Source organism: Rhinopithecus roxellana, chromosome 13 (genome assembly GCF_007565055.1).
Source record: "Rhinopithecus roxellana isolate Shanxi Qingling chromosome 13, ASM756505v1, whole genome shotgun sequence".
NCBI lineage: Eukaryota > Metazoa > Chordata > Mammalia > Primates > Cercopithecidae > Rhinopithecus > Rhinopithecus roxellana.
In genome coordinates this window covers 108,892,939-108,916,565 of record NC_044561.1, presented here as the reverse complement: position 1 = coordinate 108,916,565, position 23,627 = coordinate 108,892,939, and the positions used below count along the sequence as shown (strand labels likewise).

The window sequence follows — 23,627 nt, the reverse complement described above, 5'->3', positions numbered from 1 at the left end:
TTAGACTCTTAATTCTGTTTCATTGATATATATGTCTACCCTTATGCCAACGGTAGTACACAAGATTGTGTACTATACAATCTTGATTATTTATTTTTTGAGACAGGGTCTTTCTCTGTCACCCAGTCTGGACTACAGTGGTGTGATCACAGCTCACTGCAGTCTCAACCTCCTGGGCTCAAGTGATCCTTCTGTCTCAGCCTCCTGAGGAGCTGGAATTATAGGCACGTGCTACCACACCTGGTTAATTTTTGTATTTTTTATACAGATGGAATCTCACTGTGTTGCCTAAGCTGGTCTGAAACTCTTGGGCTCAAGTGACCCTCCTGTCCCAGCCTCCAAAAGTGTTGGGATTATAGGCATGAGCCACTGTGACCAGCCTTGATTACATTAGTTTTGTAGTAAATTTTACATTTTCATATGAATTTTAGGGTCAGCATCTCAATTTCTGCAGAAAAGGGAGCTGGGATTTTGATAAGGGTTGTGTCAAACCTGTAGATTAATTTGGGGGAGTGTTGCCATCTTACCAATACTAAGTCTTCCAATCCATGAACATTGGAAAATAAGTAATTTGTGGTGTGCTCCTTTGGGACTGTGAATATTCTGTTCCTCATAAACATTTCAACCAATACTTTTTTTTTTTTTTTTTGAGACAAGAGTCTCGCTTTGTCGCCCAGCTGGAGTACAGTTCATTGGCGATCCCAGTGCAACCCTTCTCCCTCAGCCTCCCATGCAGCTGGGATTACAGGTGCACTCCATCACTCCCAGCTACTTTTTGTACTTTTAGTAGAGATGGGGTTTCACCATGTTGGCCAGGCTGGTCTTGAACTCCTGACCTCAGGTGATCCACCTACCTTGGCCTCCCAAAGTGCTGGGATTATAAGCATGAGCCACCGCACCCAGCCACCAGTACTTTTAACATCCATGGATGATTCCATTATTACAATATGATGGTTGCCAAATGGTTCTTTTCTTTTGAGACCTAGTTTCACTCTGTTGCCCAGGCTGGAATGCAGTGGTGGGATCTCAGCTCACTACAACCTCTGCCTGGGTTTAGGGGTTTTAAGCAGAGGGTGATGCAGCCAGTCAGCATTTTGAAAATTCCCCTTGGCCAGGTGCGGTGGCTCACACCTGTAATCCCAGCACTTGGGGAGGCTGAGGTGGGCAGATCAAGAGGTCAGGAGATCAAGACCATCCTGGCTAACACGATGAAACACTGTCTCTACTAAAAATACAAAAAAAAAAAAAAAAAAAAGAAAGAAAATTAGCCGGGCATGGTGGTGGGTGCCTGTAGTCCCAGCTACTCTGGAGACTGAGGCAGGCGAATGGCATGAACCCGGGAGGCGGAGCTTGCAGTGGGCCAAGATCACGCCACTGCACTCCGGCCTGGGCAAGAGAGCGAGACTCTTTGTCTCAAAAAAAAAAAAAAAAAAAAAAAAAAAAAATTCCCGTGGCCACCATATGGTAGGGCCAGGGGCGGCAGTAGAGTCCACACCAGCTTTTAGATCAGCCACAGATTCAGATGGGCAGGAGACTGTTAGAATTTCTGTTGTAAAGCCCATTCCACTGCTGGTGCTAGAAATCTCATCTCAGTGGGTCTGTCCTCCACAGCATTTGCCATGCAGGCTCAGCATGGTACTTGGCCATCAGGCTCCTGGTGACAGTAGCTTTGTCCTACTGTCCTCTCTATAAGGTCTGGGCGCCCAGTGCTGTTCCCGGTGTTAGCTGAGTCTTCTCTGTGCTGACTATGGAAACATGCAACCCTGGGGAGCTTGGGGTTCTATAAGGGAAACCTGGGCCGTGTAGGGTTCTCAGGGACCCACAGGTGGCTGACAGTCTCCTGTCCCCTCTGCCACCTCTGTGGTCATATCCTGCAGCCTTTAGGAGGGCGCTTCCTGTCTGTCCCTGTCCTGGTCCCCTGTTTCCTCAAGGACTAGGCTTTGGAAACACAGAAGCTGAGGACTCATTCCCAGCGTCTCTGGGAAGTTGCCGTCAGCCTTTCCCTGAAGTGACAAATGCGTCCCTAATGGAACAAGGTACAAGGACATGGGACATCATCTAAGTCATATTTTTGTGAAAACTATTTAATCTGAATCTGGCCATGAGAAAACATAAACCCAGATGGTGCACCATTCTATAGAGTGTGCTTGGATACTTCAAAAACACCAACATTTCAGCCTGGCGCAGTGGCTCATGCCTATAATCCCAGCACTTTGGTAGGCCGAGGCAGGCGGAGCACGTGAGGTCAGGAGTTTGAAACCAGCCTGGCCAATATGGTGAAACCCCGTCTCTACTAAAAATACAAAAATTAGCCAGGCGAGGTGGCTCATGCCTGTAATCCCAGCTACTTGGGAGGCAGAGGCAGGATAATCACTTGAACCCAGGAGGTAGAGGTTGCTGTGAGCCAAGATCACGCCACTACACTCCAGCCTGGGTGTCGCAGCGAGACTCTGTCAGAAAACAAACAAAATAAACCAAAAAAACCCATGAAAAAAATAAATAAATAAAACACCATCAACATCTCGAAAAACAAAACCAACAAAGTAGGGAAATTTTGATTTGTAAAGAGACTAGAAGGACTAGAAGGACATGGTGGCCTGGCACGTTGGCTCACACCTGTGATCCTAGCACTTTGGGAGGCCAAGGCGGGAGAATCACTTGAGCCCAGGAGTTTGAGACCAGCCTGGGCAGCAAACTGAGACTCCATCTCTACAAAACATTTTAAAATTAGCTGGGCATGGTGGCATGTACCTGTGGTCCCGGCTACTTGGGAAGCTGAGGCAGAAGGATTGATTGAGCCCAGTTGGTTGAGGCTGCAGTGAGCCATGATCACACCATTCATTGCACTTCGGCCTGGGCGGCAGAGTGAGACCCTGTCTAAAAAAAGAAAAAAAAAAACAGACAGACATGGTAACTGAAAGCAGTGACTGATCCTTAATGGGATCCTGGATGGATAAAAGGGAAAAGGTGTAAGGGACAAGGTTGTGAGGGCACCTGGCGTATGGACTGTGCTTTAGGCCGTATTAATATGTGCACTGGGTGCTCTCCTGGGTAAAGGAGGGGCTCCCTGGAACATTCCTTTCTTAAGTTTGAGGGTGGTGATGGTGGTGTGGTTGTGCAGGAACGTCCTTGTGCCTGGGAGTTGCGTGATGTGTTTTGCAGTGAAGTATCAGTGTATGCCACTGACTCTCAGATGGCTCGCGGGGAAAACGATGTGTATGTATCCGAGAGGGATAATGCCCATATGAGCGAAATATCGGTAATCGGTGACTCTGGCCGCCGGATATGTGTTCATTATTATACTGTTCGTTCAATGGAGGGGGCATCTTCTCCACTGCTGTGCCAGGAAGGCTGGGCGTGGGGGTCCAGATTCTGTACATCAGACACCCCTACCCCATCTTGTGCTTAATAGAGTGCAGGATCCCTCCTGAGACCCTAATCTAACCCTCAAGTCCCTTCCCCTGCCACAGGAGAAGCAGGCTCTGAAAGGCTTAGGGTCCATCCCCAGTCCCCATGGCCCATCCAGGAGAGCCGGCTGCTGGCTGCACCCCTGAGCTTCTGCTTCAATGCCTGATGCAGCCGGAAACCTCTTCACTTACCCTTCAAGTCACTCCCAGCTGGGTCTCAGGGTAGGGGTAGGTCTGGGAAGGAGCCACCTGTGGTTACCAGATGCTCCGTCACCACTCACAGGTGTATTGGGGTCTGGCCATAATTGGGATGGGCTCCCAGGGACCTCTCTGGGGAGGGCCGGGCAGCCTGAACAAAGCTGCTGGGAAGGCAGGGACTGTGCATCCACTGGGCCTGAGGTCACGAGCTTCTTGGCTGGGTTGGGCCAAGGGAGGAGACAGGAATCTGTGACTCCAGAGCTTGGCCAGAGAACTTCCTAAAAGGCATGTTCCGGCCGGGTGCGGTGGCTCACACCTGTAATCCCAGCACTTTGGGAGGCCGATGGGGGCCGATCCTGAGGTCAGGAGTTCAAGACCAGCCTGGCCAACAGGGTGAAACCCCATCTCTACTAAAAATACAAAAATTAGCCAGGCATGATGGCAGGCGCCTGTAATCCCAGCTACTCGGGAGGCTGAGGCAGAATTGCTTGAACCCAGGAAACCCAGGAGGCGGGGGTTGCAGTGAGCCAAGATCGTGCCACTGTGCTCCAGCCTGGGTGACAAAGACTCTCCAAAAAAAAAAAAAAAAAAAGAAAAAAAAAAGGCATGTTCCTACCACCAGGGCTCGGCACCTCCGGCTTCTGTGTGGACTGCGTGCTGTTCCCTCCCCTAAACTCCCCCAAAGCTGGCTACCCACTCATCCTTCCAGTCTCTACCAGAACACTCCTGCCCAGGCTGGGTTTGGCGGTTGCGCTGCGGAGTCCTGCAGCCTCATTCTGTCTTGTTTTTCACCACCTGTCATTGACTTGACTTTGTCTGTCACGTTCAGTATGTCTCCCTCACCAGAGTGAGCTCTGCCCCAGCACTGGGCCTGTAGAGGTGTTCTGGAGATGCACTCAGGGCTTGCACCCGACAGAATGGAAGCAGCTGCAAGGCAGGGGGATACCGAGTACCCCGCCCTGGAGAATGTGCAGACTGTGGATCTGTGGGGAGTGTAAACCGTCCTCTAGGGTGGTCTTTTTTTTTTTTTTTTTTTTTTTTTGAGACAGAGTCTTCACTCTGTCGCCCAGGCTGGAGTGCAGTGGCCGGATCTCAGCTCACTGCAAGCTCCGCCTCCCAGGTTTACGTCCTGCCTCAGCCTCCTACAGGCGCCTGCCACCTCACCCGGCTAGTTTTTTGTATTTTTTAGTAGAGACGGGGTTTCACCGTGTTAGCCAGGATGGTCTCGATCTCCTGACTTCGTGATCCGCCCGTCTCGGCCTCCCAAAGTGCTGGGATTACAGGCTTGAGCCACCGCGCCCGGCCTAGGGTGGTCTTTATCAGCCTATCCTCGCTCCTGTGATAGCATCTTTCAAGCGTTTATTTCAAACAGGAAGCTGGTAAGTGCACACTCATTTTCGGGAGAGGGTACTGTCAGCCACATCTTCCTGCCCCAGATCACAGAGCTGGCATGTGACAGCTGGCATCCTGGCTGGCACTCGCATCAGGCTGTCTCCACAGAGCTGCCTTTTGGGAGGGGTCTGGCTCAGTTTCCTGGGCCCACTCTGTTCATCCCCCTGCAATAATGCCACAAGCCCTTGGTACACGTTACCTCATTTATTCTCACAACATGCCTGTGAGGTAGGGAGGGGCAGGGACTGACCCCGTTTTACAGAGGAGGAAGTTGAGGCACACAGAGGTCAAGTGACTTGCCCAAGGTCACAGACGGCGGCCAAGCTGGAAAAGGGCCCTGGAGCAGGCCCTTGGTTCACCTGGGGGAGTCCCCCCTGCAGCAAGCGCCAGCCAAGAGGATGTCTCGGATGCCAGAGAGGCGCATACACAGCGTAGAGCAGCCCCTCGGGTACTGAGCTGGCTTCGGGGCTGAGCCCCTGCCCTCCCCCACCCCGCCCTGCAGGCCCAGGCCATTGCAGCTCAGGGCTCGTGACACCCTGGGAGTGGGATTGGGGGCAGGAGAGAGAGAAGGATAATTGGGGTAAAAAAAAAAAAAAAAAAATAGAAAACTCAGAGGCTGGGCAGATGGGCCCTTGGGAGTAGGGGGGAGGGGGTGGAGACCAAAAATAAAAGAGGGCTGCTTACACACAAGGTATGTATTTTTACACACACTTGTACACACACCTAGATATAGTACATGTAAAAATATATGCTATTCACACACCCGCCTCCTGCCAGGTGCCCCGAGAGCCAGCGGCGGCGGCGCTGGGTGGGCATGGGTGAGCAGATGGGCGTTTGTTAAATATACACTCTAAGGTCTATGTGCATATGTACACATACATACAGACACCGCCGCCCGCCCCTCGGGCACCAGACACAGGCGCGGCTGAGGACAGACAGCCCCTTGGAAGCCACTCTGAGTCCTAGATTTTGCTGAAGGAAGAAGGGGCTGGAGAGAATAAAAAGGCGGGAGTCTGGAGTGTGGTAACTGTGGCTTCGTCTCATTTCCCCCTCCAAGACTAAAACCTCCCTCATCTGCTCAGTGGTGAGTCCTGCCTGACACTGCCCAGGGCTGGCAGGGCACCTCCCAGTGAGGCGCCTCCATCTGCGTGTGTGTGTGCGTGTGAGGTTGTGTGTGAGCACTTGGCGGGGGAGGGAGGGGACGCGTGTCCATCTCTCTGTCCTCTGGGCCCTCAAACCGCAGAGAGGGCTGAGACCCAGAAAGCTGCTTGCCACAATGGTGACCACTGTGTGAGCTCTGAAGGGAAAAGAGAAAAACCTAAGAATGAAAATCCAAGGTCAGAGCGGGGGGTAGCCGGGGAAAGGAGGAGGGAACATGGCAGGTGCCCAAGGCTGCCCTTGGACTGTCGTCATCTTGTAAACAAGCTAGTGTGAGTTCTCATCAGATAGAAGGAGTAAAAAGACCGCAGTCTGGAGGCTGAGCCGGGAGTTGCCGACGTCCATCTATCTAGTCCACCACGGCCAGCAAGAGGAAAAAAAAGTTTTCTAGTTTCGTGATTTTTGTTGATTTTTTTTGTGAGTAAAATTTTCATAACCTAAAGCTGGGAGGGACCCAAAAAAGCCAAATGTGAGCCCTTGTATGCGTCAATTTGAAAGTTGGCTCAGGGTCTCTAGACAGAATAACCATAGCAAAGGCTGAGAAAACTCTGTTCCATTCACACTTAGTTTTTGTGGTTTTAATGATTTAAAATCATTTCTTTCCTCCTGCACGGTCTCAGAGCCTGGTCTGGGCCTCCGGGACATAAATCTCGATGCTGTCCGCGCTCTCGGTGGCTGAGTTCTGCCGCACGGAAGCTGCCCGCTTCGCCGCCAGGAGTCTTTTGCGGGCCTCCTGGCGCTGCTTGTCGCTGGCGTCTGAGGCCTTGTCACGGCTCACTGCCGGCTTGGATTTGGCTGGCTTCTTCGGGACCGGAGGGGGTGGTTTCTTCTCTTCCTTTAGTGAAGACAGTGAGGAGGGAACAAAAATAAAATAAAGGTGCCACGTTTTGTGTGGCGCTACCCCCACCATATGCTGGCAGCTGGAGTCTCCACCCCAGCTTCCCCGCATCGGGCACAAGCAACACACACTTGGAATCAGGAAGCCACGAGAAGCGATGACAGTGGGAAGAGCACAAGGCACAGGAACGGAAAGCAAGCCTAGACTCCGAAGGTGCTCAAGCAGCAGGATGGGCAGATCCCCACGTCCACCCTCATGTTGAACCACCAAGAGCTTGAGACTCAGGCAGGAGCTAGCCCGAGGACAGTCACAGACTTAAATTTAGGGCTTCGGGTCCCATTTTACAGGCTATTCTAGGGGAGTAGACAGGGCCATGGTTCAATAGGGGTCACTGGTTCTGCTGGTTTGCAGAAGGAGGCCTCAGGGAAGAGGCTGGCTACCACGAGGTCACAGAACTGGCTCCAGACCCCAGGACTCCTGGCAGCAGGGCCCCAGGAGAAGGGACCATTTTGCTGCCTCCTGTTATAACGTGATTGAGGCTGTGGGCGTGCCTCTCCCAGGACCCCCTTTTCTGGACATGCAGGGCAGGACACATGCTTCAGGGGCAGCCTCAACTATACGGAGCAAGCAGCATGCTAGACAAGTGCCAAGCATGAACCCCAAGCGGTGATGGACGTGAGCCCCCAGCTCAAAGACGACACACGGAGAAGGGAGCCAAGCAGCACTGACCGATGTGGGCAGCGTTATTGCCGACCAGGAATTTGTCCCTGGACTTCCCCTCCGCACTGCTCCATGCTCACCTTCCTCTTCTCGGGGGTCTCCACGAGCTGCCAGCTGTTGGCCTTGAGGTGGTAGAGTTCATCGAACTTCATGCTGATGTCCTCGATGGACAGCTGTAGCAGGTCCCAGAACCCTGCCAGGTCCTGGGCTGTAGGGCGTGGGTTGGCATCAGGGTTCTGTGGGCCAGATGGGGATCAGTGGGGCGGGCTCAGCAGAGACTTGTCCTGCTCCCCCGAACCCCGTCTCCCCCACCGCGCCCTGCTGAAGCATGTTTCCTCTGGCCCCACCAGCACCCGAGGGGGCTCTTGAGGCCTAGTGTCCGGGTCAGTATCTGTATGAATCAATCTAATCCAGTTCTGGTCAGCACCAGCCTTAGTGGTGCAGATCCTTGGGGACAGCCTGTAGGGCTGTGGTGAGGAAAGCACTCCTGTCCCTAATGTATGCCAGGCAGACAGTTGTTTTGCAGGGAAGAAATACAAGTTTTTGGCCATGGTGTAACACCGATTGCCCCATTCACTCCCAGGTGAGGAAGATCACAGAATCCGTGTTGTCTCCCTAGTGTCACTCTGTTCCATGACAATGCAACCCCCAGGTCTCTGTAGGTCTTGGAGACAAACACTCTCCACTGCGTCCCGCTGGGAGCACACAGATTCCCACAGGCAGAACAGCTCAGGACTCTGCTTTTGACCCCAGCAGGGCCAGCCCTCCTAACAGGTAAGAGGGAGGGAGAAAGCCAAGCCACCAATCCCAGCAGTGGTATTTCTTTAGTTTTTACCTTGAATGTCTTCTTAGATACAGAAAAAATATACATATATATGTGTATATAGATACAATTTTTGAGACGGAGTTTCACTCTTGTTGCCCAGGTTGGAGTGCAATGGCACAATCTCAGCTCACCACAACCTCCGCCTCCCGGGTTCAAGCGATTCTTCTGCCTCAGCCTCCCGAGTAGCTGGGATTATAGGCATGTACCACCATGCCCGGCTAATTTTGTATTTTAGTAGAGATGGGGTTTCTCCATGTTGGTCAGGCTGCTCTTGAACTCCTGACCTCAGGTGATCTGCCTGCCTCAGCCTCCCAAGTGCTGGGATTATAGGCGTGAGCCCCACGACTGGCCGATACAGAATATATTTTAGATAAATAAACCAGTGCTAATTGACTATCATCCGTGTGGCTGTTTCAACATGGAAAGGTAGAAGAGATCCGATAGGGCCGCTCTCGCCCCCTTTCTTGTGCTAGACACTGACACACATTGCCACTGTCCTTCCAACCCCGAGGAAGCCGCACTATTTGTGTTACAGAGGAGGGCACACAGGCTTCGCGGGGCTGGCGGAGTGTAGTGGGCAGCCAAAGGCTGGAAGCCCTGCTGTGGAGGAAGAAGAATCACACTCACCAAGTTTTGCTCACAGAGGCCCCGGAACTGCTGGAATTTCTGGGACATCAGTAGCTGGGCACTGCCCACCGCACTGAGGACTTTTCCTAAGACTGAGAAGCAGAGGGTGGGAAGACTGATTTAGCACAGCACAGCGTTTGTAGGGACGGCATCATGCTTTTGATCTCCCCCTGCACTCCCTTAAGGTAGAACTCATTATTTCATGATGGTGGTGGTGTTCATTTTACCTACACATTAGTCCATTCTCATTGAGAAAAACACAAACAATATAAAGTGAACCCCATCCCATTTCCTGAGGATATTTTATGGCAACAAATATGAAAACTGAGTATAAATGTAAAACATTTTCCAGAAAAACATAAGAAGGTCTTAAGAAGAAATAGAGGCCGGGTTCAGTGGCTCACGCTTGTAATCCCAGCACTTTGGGAGACTGAGGCGGATCACCTGAGGTCGGGAGTTAAAGACCAGCCTGGGCAGCATGATGGAACCCCATCTCTACGAATACACAAAAATTAGCCAGGCATAATGGCAGGTGCCTGTAATCCCAGCTACTCAGGAGGCTGAGGCAGGAGAATCATTTGAACCCAGGGGGCGGAGGTTACAGTGAGCCGAGATCGTGCCACTGCACTCCAGCCTGGGTGACAGCGAGACTCAGTCTTTAAAAAAAATAAAAAATTAAAAAATAAAAAATTTGATTAGACTCAAGTATTTTTAAGAAACTGAAGCAGAACTCTTCTCAGAAAAGGAACTAGGTCTAAGTTTTACAGCTGAGGTATTAAAAACTTTCAAGGAACAGGAAATCCCTTTTTTTTATATTCTGTTCCAGAGATTAAATAAACATGGAAAATGATGCAACTTGTTTTAGGAACTCTGACAGCAGATAGGACATGCCAAGAATGGACCACTTTCACTAACATAAATGTAGGAGTCTTAAAGTATAAACAAATAGGATCTATCAGAAGAATTGTAAAAAATAAACATCCTAATTGAGAAGTATTTAACCCAGGAATACAAGGTTGATCTTGTATTGTGACTTCCAGTTTTAAAGTGCTGGCATCAGCCAGGCATAGTGGCTCATACCTGTAATCCCAGTACTTAGGGAGGCAGGAGGTCCCCAACAAAAATAGAAAAAATTAGCTGGGCGCGCTGGGGCGCATCTGTGGTCCCAGCCACCTGGGAGGCAGAGGCTGTGGTGAGCTTGGACCATGCCACTGTACTCCAGCCTGGGTGACAGAGTGAGGCCCCCTGCCTCAAAAAATCATAAAGTACTGGCACAGCTGGGTACTTTGAGGCCTAGGCCACATGGTAAAAGCCCATCTCTACAGAAAATACAAAAATTAGCCAGACATGGTAGCATGTGCCTGTAGCCCCAGCTACTTGGGAGGATCACTGGAACCAGGTAGGTTGAGGCTGCAGTGAGCTGTGATGACAGCATTGTACTCCAGCCTGAGTGACAAAGTGAGACCTTGCCCCCACCCCCCACCACACACAAAAAAGGTGCTGGCATAAAGACAATGCTACCCATCCCCAACCCCCTTAGAAATCACTGAAAAGCAAACAAAGTAAACAAGAGGGAGGCTGAGGTGGGTGGATCACAAGATCAGGGGTTCGAGACCAGCCTGGCCAACATGGTAAAACCCTGTCTCTACTAAAAATACAAAAATTGGTGGGTGTGGTGGCCCATGCCTGTAATCCCAGCTAGTCAGGAGGCCGAGACAGGAGAATCTGAACCTGGGAGGCGGAGGTTGCAGCAAGCCAAGATCACGCCCACTACACTCCAGCTTGGGTGGCAGAGTAAGAATCCATCTCAAAAATCAAAAAGTAGGACACCCAATTTTATTTGAAATTAAAATTACTTACTTGAAATTAAAAAAGGAGGCTTGGGCATGGTGGCTCACACCTATAATCCTAGTACTTTAGGAGGCTTGAGGCGGGAGGATCACTTGAGCCCAGGAGTTCAAGACAGCCTGGGCAACAAAGTGAAACCCTGTCTCTATGATTGCTTGAACCCAGGGTTTCAAGGCTGCAGTGAGCTATGATGGTACCACTGCATTCCTCCAGCCTGGATGACAGAGCAAGACCCTGTCTCAAAAATAAAAAACAAAGAGTGTGGACTGCAGCAAGAGCTTTCCTGAACCTAGCCAGCAACAAGGAGAATGACAGGGTTGGGGAGGCCCTGCATTGTGAGCAGCCCTGTAGTTGCCTGTGGAGAAGAAAAGCCTGATAGAACTCTCCCAGGCACCCATTCCCACCCTATTCCCACATATGATTCCTGCTGGCCTGGGACACAGTCCTGGCCCCCATCTCACAATGATCTACTTACAAGAGCTCATCAAGGAAGAATTCGCCTCATTAAGAAATTACTAATTAAAAGGGAACTGACACAGGAGTTAAAGATATTACAGGAACAGCAAATGGCACATGAATACTTACCAGAAATTGCTGCCAGGGAATAGATGAAAATGGTAACATTTATCCATGAATATGTAAAATAATTCAAAGCAGAGACAGTAAGACAATGGAAGGAGATAAAACAGGGGCTCTGGAACTAGAGCAGGAGGAAAATCAGGCCATCACAGAAATAAGGCCACACTGGAGGTCACACAGAGGTTCAACCCTGCTGAGGACTTGTCCTGAGTAGCAGAGCCCTACAGGGAGAGGAGGGCTGAAAGGCTCCAGGTACAAAGTGCTTCAGCTGCCCCATGAACAGAACAAAACATTTATTTTAAACAAATAGTTAAGCTGGGGGGAATAAAATGAGCCCCCCAGGGTAGACAGTGGAGACCTGTGCCTGGCTTAAAGTGTGGGAATAAAAGGGAGTCTTTCCTAAAAAATTATTATGTAAGACTGTACCTGGGTACCTTATCTTTTTACAAACAGAAGTAGGGACTAAGTATTTAAAAAGACAAACTACTAAAAAGAGATTCAGAGACATGGAAGAGAAAGAACATGCATCTATCAGAGTTCTAAAAGGGGACAGAGAGATGGGAAAAATCAGAGGGATCATCTTCTAGGTGAGAAATCATGGATCACCTAGAACAACATGTCAAACTGTAAACAGCTGTGATTGTGGATGACTTTGTTCTTCTTGTGTTTCTCAGTTTCCTATAATGCACATATTAACTTTTTAAATTTTTTATTTGAGAAAATCTCTTGCTCTGTTGTCCAGGCTGGAGTGCAGTGGCGCCATCATAGCTCACTGCAGCCTCAACCTCCTGGGCTCCCAAGTAACTGGGACTATAGATGCACATGCCATCAGACCCAGCTTTTTTTTTTTTTTGCTTTTTGAGACGGAGTCTTACTCTGTCGCCCAGGCTAGAGTGCAGTGGCAACATCTTGGCTCACGCAACCTCTGCCTCCCAGGTTCAAATGATTCTCCTGCCTCAGCCTCCTGAGTAGCTGGGATTACTGGCATGTGCCACCACTTCCAGCTAATTTTTATATTTTTAGTAGAGATGGCATTTCACCATGTTGACTAGGCTGGTCTCAAACTCCTGACCTCAGGTGATCTGCCTGCCTCGGCCTCCCAAAGTCATGGGATTACAGGTGTGAGCCACACGAGTGCCTGGCCTAATCTTTTTGTATTTCCTATAGGAATGAAATCTCACTATGTTAGCCAGGTCTGTCTCAAACTCCTGGGCTCAAGTGATCCTCCTGCCTTGGCCTCCAAAAGGACTGGAATTACAGGTGTGAGCCACAGAGCCTGGCCTACATATTAATTTTTATTTTAAAAAATAAAGGGCAAGGAAAAATTGCTGCCAAAGGAATGAGTTTAACAGCAAACTCTCAACCATAATGGATGAAAACAGTAAAACAATATATTCCAAGTATTCAGATAAAGGTATAATTTACATTTCTACATTAGAGAAAGTATCATTCAAGAATGAATGTAGAATCCCAGCACTTTGGGAGGCCGAGGTGGGCAGGTCATCTCAGGTCCGGAGTTTGAGACCAGCCTGGCCAACATGGTGAAATCTCATCTCTGCTAAAAATACAAATACTAGCTGAGTGTGGTGGTAGTCACCTGTAATCCCAGCTACTTGGGAGGCTGAGGCAGAATTGCTTGAACCTGGGAAGCAGAGGTTGCAGTGAGCCAAGATCGTGCCACCGTGCTCCAGCCTGGGCAACAAAGCACAAAACTCCCTCTCAAAAAAAAAAAAAAAAAAAAAAAATGTGGGGTGGGTGCAGTGGCCCATGCCTGTCATCCCAGCACTTTGGGAAGTCAAAGAGGGAGGACTGCTTAAGCCCAAGAATTGGAGACAAGCCTGGGCAATAAAGCTAGACCCTCATGTCTTAAAAAATATTTTTTTAAATAGCCAGATCCTGCAGGGGTAGAACCAGCTACTTGGAAGGCTGAGGCAGGAGGACCCCACGAGACTGGCGGTTTGAGGTGGTAGAGAGCTATGATTGTGCCAAGACCCTGTCTCAAGAAAATAAAGAAAAATAATGTGGATACATTGGTGTAGTGTGGAAGGTTAGAAAAAAAAAAAAATGCCAGGCACAGTGGCTCACGCCTGCAATCCTATCACTTTGGGAAGCTGAGGCAGGTGGGTCACTTGAGGTAAGGAGTTTAAGACCAGCCTGGCCAACATGGCAAAACCCCGTCTCTACTAAAAATGCAGAAATTAGCTGAAATGCAAAAATTAGCTGGGTGTAGTTGCACATGCTTGGAATCCCAGCTACTGGGGAGGCTGAGGCAGGAGGATCACTTGAACCCAGGTGGTGGAGGTTGCAGTGAGCTAAGATTGCACTACTGCAACAGAGTAAGACTCTATCTAAAAAAAAAAAAAAAAAAAAAAAATGTGATGGGGAGAGGTCTCTTTGATAAATGGCAGGCGGATCACCTGAGGTTAGGAGTTTGAGACCAGCCTGGTCAACATGGCGAAACCCCATCTCTACTAAAAATACAAAAATTAGCCGGGCTTGGTGACGGGCACCTGTAATCCCAGCTACTCGGGAGTCTGAGGCAGGAGAATCGCTTGAACCTGGGAGGCAGAGGTTGCAGTGAGCCGAGATCACGCTACTGCACTCCGGCTTGGGTGATGGAGCGAGACTCCGTCTCAATCAAACAAACAAACAAACTCTCAGATGAAAATATAAGACCAAATCTTCATGACCTTGGATTTTGCAATGGTTTCTTAAGACACCAAAAGCATAAGCAAAGAAGGAAGGAAAAAAAAGCAGAAAAATTGGACTTCATTAAAATGGAAAACTGTTTATGGATTGAAGGACACTATGAAGAAAAAAGCTGGGCGCGGTGGCTCACACTTGTAATCCCAGCCCTTTTAGAGACTGAGGCGGGTGGATCACTTGAGGTCAGGAGTTCGAGACCAGCCTGGCCAACATGGTGAAACCCTGTCTCTACTAACAATACAAACATTAGCTGGGCTGGTGACGCATGCCTATTAGTCCCAGCTACTCGGGGGTGCTGAGGCAGGAGAATCACTTCAACCTGGGAGGTGGAGGTTGCAGTGAGCTGAGATTGTGCCACTGCACGCCAGCCTGGGCAACAGAGCGAGACTGTGTCTCACAGAAAAAAAGACAATATGAAAAAATGAAGACAACCCACAGAATGGGAGAAAATATCTGCAAATCATGTATCTGATAAGGGTTTAATATCAAAAATATACGTATATAAGAATTCCCTACAACTGAACAACAAAAAGATAAACAACCCAGTTTTCAAATGTACAAGGACCTCTCTCCAATGATAGACAGCTGTTCAGTAAACATGCTCAACATCTCAACAGCATTAGTCATCAGGGAACTGCACATCAGAGCCATGATGATACTTCATACCCATTAAGATAGCTATCAAGCCTCCTGCCTGTAATCCCAGAACTTTAGGAGGCCAAGGTGGAGTATCATTTGAGCCTGGGAGTTCAGGACCAGACTGGGCAACACAGTGAGACCGCTTCTCTACCAAAAAACAAAAAAACTGGGCATGGTGGCACACACCTGTAGTCCCAGCTACACAGGAGGCTGAGGTGGGAGGATTGCTTGAGCCCAGAAGGTCAAGGCTACAGTGAGGTATGATGGCACTATTGTACTACAGCTTGGGCAACAGAGTGGAACCCTGTCTCCAAAAAAAAAAAAACAGGCCGGGCGCGGTGGCTCAAGCCTGTAATCCCAGCACTTTGGGAGGCCGAGACGGGGGGATCACGAGGTCAGGAGATCGAGACCATCCTGGCTAACACGGTGAAACCCAGTCTCTACTAAAAAAATACAAAAAACTAGCCGGGCGACGTGGCGGGCGCCTATAGTCCCAGCTACTCGGGAGGCTGAGGCAGGAGCATTGCGTGAACCCGGGAGGCGGAGCTTGCAGTGAGCTGAGATCCGGCCACTGCACTCCAGCCTGGGCGACAGAGCGAGACTCCGTCTCAAAAACAAACAAACAAACAAACAAAAAAAACAACAACCCAAAAGCTATCAAGAAAAGTGGAAGCAAGTGTTGCAAAGGTGGAGAAACTGGAACCCTGTGCATTACTGGTGGGAATATAAAATGATGTAGCTACTGTGAAAAATAGCTGAGTGGTTCCTCAGAAAGCGAGACATAGATCTGCCACATGATCAACCAATTACACTTCTGGGTATAAACCCAAAAGAATGAAAACAGACTTAAACAGATATTTGTACGCCAATATTTATAGCAGTTTGATTCACAGTTACCAAAAGGTGGAAACAACCCAAGTGTCTGTCAATAGATGAACAGACCCCGACTAAAAACATCTGTGTGTACACGCACGCACGCACGCACAGGCACAGAGAAAACTCTAAATAAACCCCATACAAAATATACTTCTCACACATGGAACATTTGCTAAAAATGACCAGTCTTGGCCATAAAATATACAATAAATTTCAAAGAACTGGGTATCATGCAGATCATGTGTTTTGTTTTTGAGATAGGGTCTCCATCTTGTCACCCAGGCTGGAGTGCAGTGGTGCCATCATAGCTCACTGCAGCCCTGACCTTCCGCACGTGAGCAATCTTCCTGCCTTAGCCTCCTGTGTAGCTAGGACAGGTGGGCGCCACCCTGCCCAGCTAATTTTTTTTTTTTTTTTTTTTTTTGAGACAGAGTCTCGCACTGTTGCTTGGGCTGGTGTGCAGTGGCGCGATCGCGACTTGCTGCAACCTCTGCCTCCTGGGTTCAGGTGATTCTCCTGCCTCAGCCTCCCAAGTAGCTGGGACTACAGGCATGCGTCACCACACCCAGCTAATTTTTGTATTTTTAGTAGAGACGGGATTTCACTATGTTGGCAAGGCTAGTCTCGAACTCCTGACCTGGTGATCCGCCTGTCTCGGCCGCCCAAAGTGCTGGGATTATAGGCATGAGCCACTGCACCTGGCTTTTTTTTTTTTTTTTTTTTTTTTTTAAATAGAGAAGAGGTCCCACTGTGTTTCCCAGGCTGGTCCTAAACTTCTAGGCTGAACTGATCCTCCTGCCTCAGCCTTTCAAAGTGCTAGGATTGTGGGCATGACCCACCAGATCATGTTTTTTGACATTAATATAAATAGGCTAGAAACCACTAATGAAAACATTAACTAATAAACTCCAATACAAAACAAAGACTTACACGTCTAAATAACCCAGTAGTCAAAGAAATCACAGTGGAAGTTGCAGATCTTGTCAAATACAGCTAAAGTAGTAAAGAGAAATGCACAGGCTCAAAGCTTATATAAAATTTGGACAGGCTGAAAAAATAAATTAGCTTCCAATTTAAGACATTAGTAAGGGAATAATACAATTAACCCCAAGGGATGTGAAATTAATAAAAATAATAGAGGATTAATAAAATTAACAAACCCTGTCAGAATGATCAAGATAAAAAGAAGGCAGATGCAAATAATGATTAGGATGGAAAAAAGGATCATGTGATATAGCTATACTAGAAAAGATACTCAAAACGAGAGTTATACAAAACCAGGAAATAAAATCCTGTTTTTTTTTTCTTTTCTTTTTTTTTTGAGACCGAGTCTTGTTCTGTCACCCAGGCTGGAGTGGCAGGATCTCAGCTCACTGCAACCTCTGCCTCCCGGGTTCAAGCAATTCTCTCGCCTCACCCTCCTCAGAGTAGCTGGGATTACAAGCACCCGCCATCATGCCCAGCTAATTTTTGTATTTGTGTAGAAATGGGGTTTCACCATGTTGGCCAGGCTAGTCTTGAACTCCTGACCTCAGGTGATCTGTCCACCTCGGCCTCCCAAAGTGCTGGGGTTACAGGTGTGGGCCCCTGCGCCTGACAAAATCCTGTTGTTAAGTTCTTTCAGAGACTATGAGAGGAGGAAACGTCCCACGCTGATTTTATGAAGCTAGAGAACCTTAATACTACAACAGGACAAGGATAGAAACGAAAGATTACAAGCCAATGTCTTGAACAAAGACAAAATTATTAAATCACATATTAAACCAAACTTGGCAGTTTGTACTAAATGATAATATATCATAAATTCAGCTGGGTTTATTCTGGGAATGCAAGACTGATTCAACATTGACAATTGTGATCACTTCTGATTCTGGCTAAGACAAACCAGTGAGTGTCAGACAAGCTAACCTCTCCCACAACCAACAAATTAAAAAAATATATCAGTAACAACAAACTTCATTTTCAAAACATTAAGAAACTACCAGGCCAGGCACAGTGGCTCACACCTGTAATCCCAGCACTTCGGGAGGCTGAGGTGGGCGGATCACCTGAGGTCAGGAGTTCGAGACCAACATGGCCAACACATTAAAACCCTGTCTCTACTAAAAATACAAAAATTAACCGGGCGTGGTGGTGGGCGCCTGTAGTCCCAGCTACTCGGGAGGCTGAGGCAGGAGAACTGCTTGAACCCAGGAGGCGGAGGCCGCAGTGAGCCGAGATTGTGCCACTGCACTCCAGCCTGGGTGACAGAGCGAGACTGTCTCAAAAAAAAAAAAAAGAAAAAAGAAAAAAAAAGAAACTACCAGCACAACCAGAATTTGAGAGGTCAAGATCCCAATGAGAAATAAGATATAGTCAAGTCTGATATTATGTATCATCTGTGAGCTGGGGGCCCATAAGGCATCTCCCAATTTATAAGAAGCTGAGCAGAGCTTGTGGCAATTTCATGGGAACAGAGACAAAAACTGGAATTCAGGGCTATCAAGGCAGACAGCACCTGGAAAGTACATTAGGCTGAGCAAAGCTTCCAGTAGTCTTGAGGTATGAGACAGAGGGAAACTGGAGCTCAGTCTGCCATGAAGGAGGGGCTTGGAAAACACCACTGGCTACCACTGTGACCCCCTGACGTGTGAACGCTGCCAACGAGAAATAGATGAGCTGTCACAAGCACCCAGCTCTGAATCACCTCAATACCATTCTGATTAAACTGATCTCGCCATACACTAATTACCTGTAAGAAGCAAAATTCTCAAAGGGCAGAAAATCATCCTGAGCCTCAAATTACCTCTAGTTTTCAAATGTAACTTCCAACACTGAATAAAAATTAACAGGCATACCAGGAGATATGATGAAATAATTATACACCAAAAGAGAAAAAATAGAAAAAGAAAGAGACCTACAGGGTCTGGACCTACAGAGACCTACAGAGTTACTGGACAAGGGCTTTAAAATAACTGTAAATATCTACATATACAAGAAAACAGATGAAGATCAGCAGAGAACCAGAATTTATCAAAAAAGTATCAAACAAAAAATCTAGAAGAAGTATATTACTGAAGAATGTAACAGATGGTTTTTAAAAATTATTTTTTATTTTTTTTTGAGATGGAGTCTTGCTCTGTTGCCCAGGCTGCACTGCAGTGGTGCTATCTCAGCTCACTGTAACCTCTGCCTCCCAGGTTCAAGCAATTCTTCTGCCTCAGCCCTCCGAGTAGGTGGGATTACAGGTGCCTGCCACCACGCCTGGCTAATTTTTGTAGTTTTAGTAGAGACGGGGTTTCACCCTGTTGGCCAGGCTGGTCTCGAACTCCTGACCTCAGGTGATCCGCATGTCTCAGCCTCCTGAGTACAGGATTACAGGTGGCCACCACCACGCCTGGCTAATTTTTGTATTTTTAGTAGAGACGGGGTTTCACCCTGTTGGCCAGGCTGGTCTCGAACTCCTGACCTCATGATCTGCCTGCCTCAGCCTCCCAAAGTGCTGGGATTACAGGCTAACAGATGGGTTTAACAGATTAGTCATGGCTGAACTATAAAATAGTCTGGTAGGAAATATCCAGACTGAGGCCTAAAGGTAAAAAATAAACAAAACAATAAAGAGACAAGACAGTCGGTCAAACATATGTGTAACTAGAGTCCACAATTAGAGAAGAAATATAATGGAGCAGAAATTTGAGTAAGGAATGGCCAGGACTTTTCTGAAATTCATGAAAGATATTCTAGTTCAAGATTCAAGAAGCCCTGTGAATATCAAGCAGGAAAAATAAAGGGAAGATCATACTTAGATCTCATAGTAAAACTTGTACAACTAAAACGCAAGGAGAAAATCTTAAAAGCAGATAGAGGGGATAAAATTAATCTTCAGAAGAGCAGCAGTAAGACTAACAGCTTACTTTTCAATAAAAAGGCTGGAAATTAGAAGACAATCAATGACACATTTAGGCCTGGCACTGTCTAATCTCAGCACTTTGAGAGGCTGAGGTGGGAAGATCGCCTATGGCCAAGGAGTCTGAGATCACAGGGGTGCACCACCACACCCAGCTGTTTAAAAAAACTTTTTTGTAGAGACCCAGTCTCGCTTTGCTGCCTTGGCTAGTCTCAAACTCCTGGGTTTAAACAGTCCCCCCATCTCGGCCTCCCAAAGTGCTAGGATTACAAGCATGAGCTACTGCGCCTGACTTTGTTTTTTAATGGAGCAATATAAGCATGTTTATATGTTGTTGAGAATGACTTTGTTAGAGAAAGGGAGCTTATTATGCTGGAGAGAAAAGGGGCAACTGTTGGGGTTGTCCTTCGGTGAGAAGGAATCGAATTAGTGCCCAAGTAGAGAACTTGGTGCCCAGTCACAAGACCCCATCTCTACAAAAAATAAAACAATTAAATCCGGGGTGGTGGTGTGTGCCTGTAGTTTAGCTACTCAGGAGGCTGAGGTGGGAGGATTACTTTAGCCCAGGAGATTGAGGCTGTGGTGAGGTATGATTGCGCTACTGCACCGGAGCCTAGGAGACAGAATGAGATCCTGTTTTTTTTTTTTTTTTTGAGACAGAGTCTCGCTCTGTCGCCCAGTCTGGAGTGCAGTGGCCGGATCTCAGCTCACTGCAAGCTCCGCCTCCCGGGTTCCCGCTATTCTCCTGCCTCAGCCTCCCGAGTAGCTGGGACTACAGGCGCCCGTCACCACGCCCGGCTAGTTTTTTGTATTTTTTTTTAGTAGAGACGGGGTTTCACCGTGTTAGCCAGGATGGTCTCGATCTCCTGACCTCGTGATCCGCCCGTCTCGGCCTCCCAAAGTGCTGGGATTACAGGCTTGAGCCACCGCGCCCGGCCGAGATCCTGTGTCTTAAAAAAAGAAAGAAAAGGCTGGGCATGGTGCTTCACTCCTGTAATCCCAGCACTTTGGGAGGCCGAGGTGGGCAGATCACTTGAGGCCACCAGGAGTTCAAGACCAGCCTGGCCAACATGATGAAACCCCGTCTCTATTTAAAATACAAAAATTAGCCAGGCATGGTGAAAGCACCTGTAATCCCAGCTACTCAGGAGGGCTGAGGCATGAGAATTGCATGAACCTGGGAGGTGGAGGTTACAGTGAGCTGAGATTGTGCCACTGCACTCCAGCCTGGGCAACAGAGCAAAGCTGTCTCAAAAAATAAATAAATAAAATAAAATAAAATAAAATAAAATAAAATAAAATAGCATTAGATAATACTAAAGGGAGTTCTTTAGACAGAATGAAAGCAATTGTGGATAGAAGCACACAAATATAGAAAGAAGAGAAAAGTAACAAAATGAGTAAACATATGGGTAAAGATAAGCAAATACTGATTGTATAAAATAATGACTTGCAGCATTTAGAATATATGTAGATCTTAAATAGTACAGCAATAGTGCAAAAGTCATGAAGGGAAACGAAGGGAATGAAAGTGTTCAAAGGTCGTCCTTCCTGATCTGGGAAGTGATAGAAGTACTAGTTTGAATTAGTCTACAAAGACAAGGATGCAGGTTCTAATCTCTAAAGTGACTACTAAAAGAATTTCATGAGTTCACATGAGAAAAGTGGAAACACTTGATTAATCCAAAAAGAAAGCAAGAAAGAAGCAAAATCTATTAATAAAATTCACCACATTTTACATTAAAAAAGAAAAAACATACGACTAAGTGGATAGTAAAAAAAGATTATTTCATTCAATAATTCTAACCAGGAGAGTATAGACTAAGAGTGATCAAAGACATAGAACATTCAGTCCCTTCACACAGTGCTGAAGTGAGTAGTATCTGGTATAATCACTTTGGAGAACAATTTGGCATTTCTCATAAATCTGAACAAATATCCTATAACAAGCATTTCCAATCCCAGTACATACCTTAGAAAACCCTTGTATATGTGAAACATGAGACATAGTTAAATATGTTCATAATAATACACAGCTGGCATCCTACTTAATGGTGAAAGACCAAATTATTTCCCCCTAAGAGCAGGAATAAGAAAAAGAAGGATGTTTGTCCTTATACTTCTGTTCAACATTATCCTGGAGCCAGGGCCATTAGAAAAAATACCAAATAAAAGCAATACATATTGGAAAGAACAAAGTAAAATCATCTGTATTCTCAGATGACATGATCTTGTAATAAACAAAATCCTAAGGAATCTACAAGAAATATATAAAAATATATATATATATAAATAAATATATATATATATTTTGAGACGGAGTCTCACTCTGTTGCCCAGGCTGGAGTACAGTGCTGTGATCTTGGTTCACTACAACCTCCGCCTCCTGGGTTCAAGCAATTTTCTGCCTCAGCCTCCTGAGTAGCTAGGATTACAGGTGCCCGCCACCACGCCCAGATAATTTTTGTATTTTTAGTAAAGACGGGGTTTCACCATGTTGGCCAGGTTGGTCTTGAACTCCTGACCTCGTGATCCACCCACCTTGGCCTCCCAAAGTTCTGGGATTACACGTATGAGCTACCAAGCCTGGCCCACAAGAAATATTAGACCTAATAAGTGCAGTAAGGTTGCAAGATACAAGATCAGTATACAAAAATCAACTGTATTTCTATTACACTAACAATGAACAATCTGAAATGAAATTTAAATACTTCCAGGAAGGGCTCACTACTGGATCACTCCTGTAATCTCAGCAACTTTGGAAGGCTGAGGTGGGTGGATCACTTGAGCCCAGTAGTTTGAGACCAGCCTGAGCAATATGGTGAAATCCCATGTCTACAGAAAATTAAAAAAACAGCTGGGTATGGTGGTGTGTGTCTGTCGTCTCAGTTACTGGGGAGACTAAGGCAGGAGCATTGTTTGAACACAGGGGGTTGAGGCTTCAGTGAGCAGTGTTCATGTCCAGACTGGGTGACAGAGGGAGACCCTGTCTCAAAAAATATATATATATTTTTTTTGTAGAGATGGGGGTCTCCTTAGGTTGCCCAGGCTGGTCACAAACTCCTGGCCTCAAGCAATCCTCCTGCTTTCAGCTTCCCAAAGTGCTGGGATTACAGGTGTGAACCACCATACCCAGCCTTTTTTCTTTCAACATTGATTATATCAGAAAAAAATAAAAATTATAAAAATTTTAAAGGGTAGAAAACATAGAAATACAGTGATTTCTGGGACAGATAGGCTAGCCATCCCCAGTGTTTGTTTTCTGCTTCCCCCTCAGACATAGAACCTTTTTATTTTTGAGACAAGGTCTTGCTCTGTTGCCCAGGCTGGAGTGCAGTGGCACAGTCTTGGCTCACTGCAACCTCCACCTCCAGGCTCAAGCAATACTCCCACCTTAGCCTCCTGAAGAGCTGGGACTACAAGCACATGCCACCATACCTGAATAATTTTTTTGTATTTTTTATAGAGATACAAAATACAAAATTAGCCAGGCATGTTGTTTCACGTGGGGTGTTTTACATGGTGTTTCGTGGGGGTTCACTGTGTTGCCCAGGCTGGTCTCGAACTTTTGGGATCCAGTGATCCACCTGCCTCAGCCTCCCAAAATGTTGGGACTATAGGCATAAGCCACCGCACCCAGCCATACACAGAACTTTTGATTTTTTTTCCTTTATATCTAATAGCAACTTTATTCAGAGGAAAGGAAAACACAGCAAGCCTTTAGGCATAGTGTGAATTTCCCAGGACAAAGTACTGTCAATTTTTTTTTTCCCTGAGACGGAATCTAGCTCTGTTGCCCAGACTGGAATGCAATGGTGCAATCTGGGCTCACTGCAACCTCTGCCTCCCAGGTTCAAGCGATTCTCCTGTCTTAGCCTTCCAAGTAGCTGGGATTACAGGCGCACGCTGCCACGCCCGGCTAACTTT

At 47.2% G+C, this 23,627-nt stretch overlaps 1 protein-coding gene and 1 long non-coding RNA gene across 13 annotated transcripts in view; one reads left to right on the top strand and one right to left on the bottom strand.

Moving 5' to 3' along the window:
- Positions 1 to 23,627, top strand: part of LOC115892757 — a 75,463-nt gene that overhangs the window by 44,726 nt on the left and 7,110 nt on the right. The gene's annotated exons all lie outside the window — the stretch shown is intronic.
- Positions 5,675 to 23,627, bottom strand: part of LOC104680547 (disks large-associated protein 4) — a 73,677-nt gene continuing 55,724 nt past the window's right edge. For all 12 annotated transcript variants that reach the window (XM_030914587.1, XM_030914583.1, XM_030914586.1 and 9 more), the window contains 3 exons: positions 9,167 to 9,258; positions 7,794 to 7,949; positions 5,675 to 6,990 (listed from right to left, as the gene is read on the bottom strand). In XM_030914587.1, the coding sequence (XP_030770447.1) occupies positions 6,772 to 6,990; positions 7,794 to 7,949; positions 9,167 to 9,258 (467 nt within the window). In that variant the 3' untranslated portion in view covers positions 5,675 to 6,771. The remainder of the gene's footprint in view (positions 6,991 to 7,793; positions 7,950 to 9,166; positions 9,259 to 23,627) is intronic.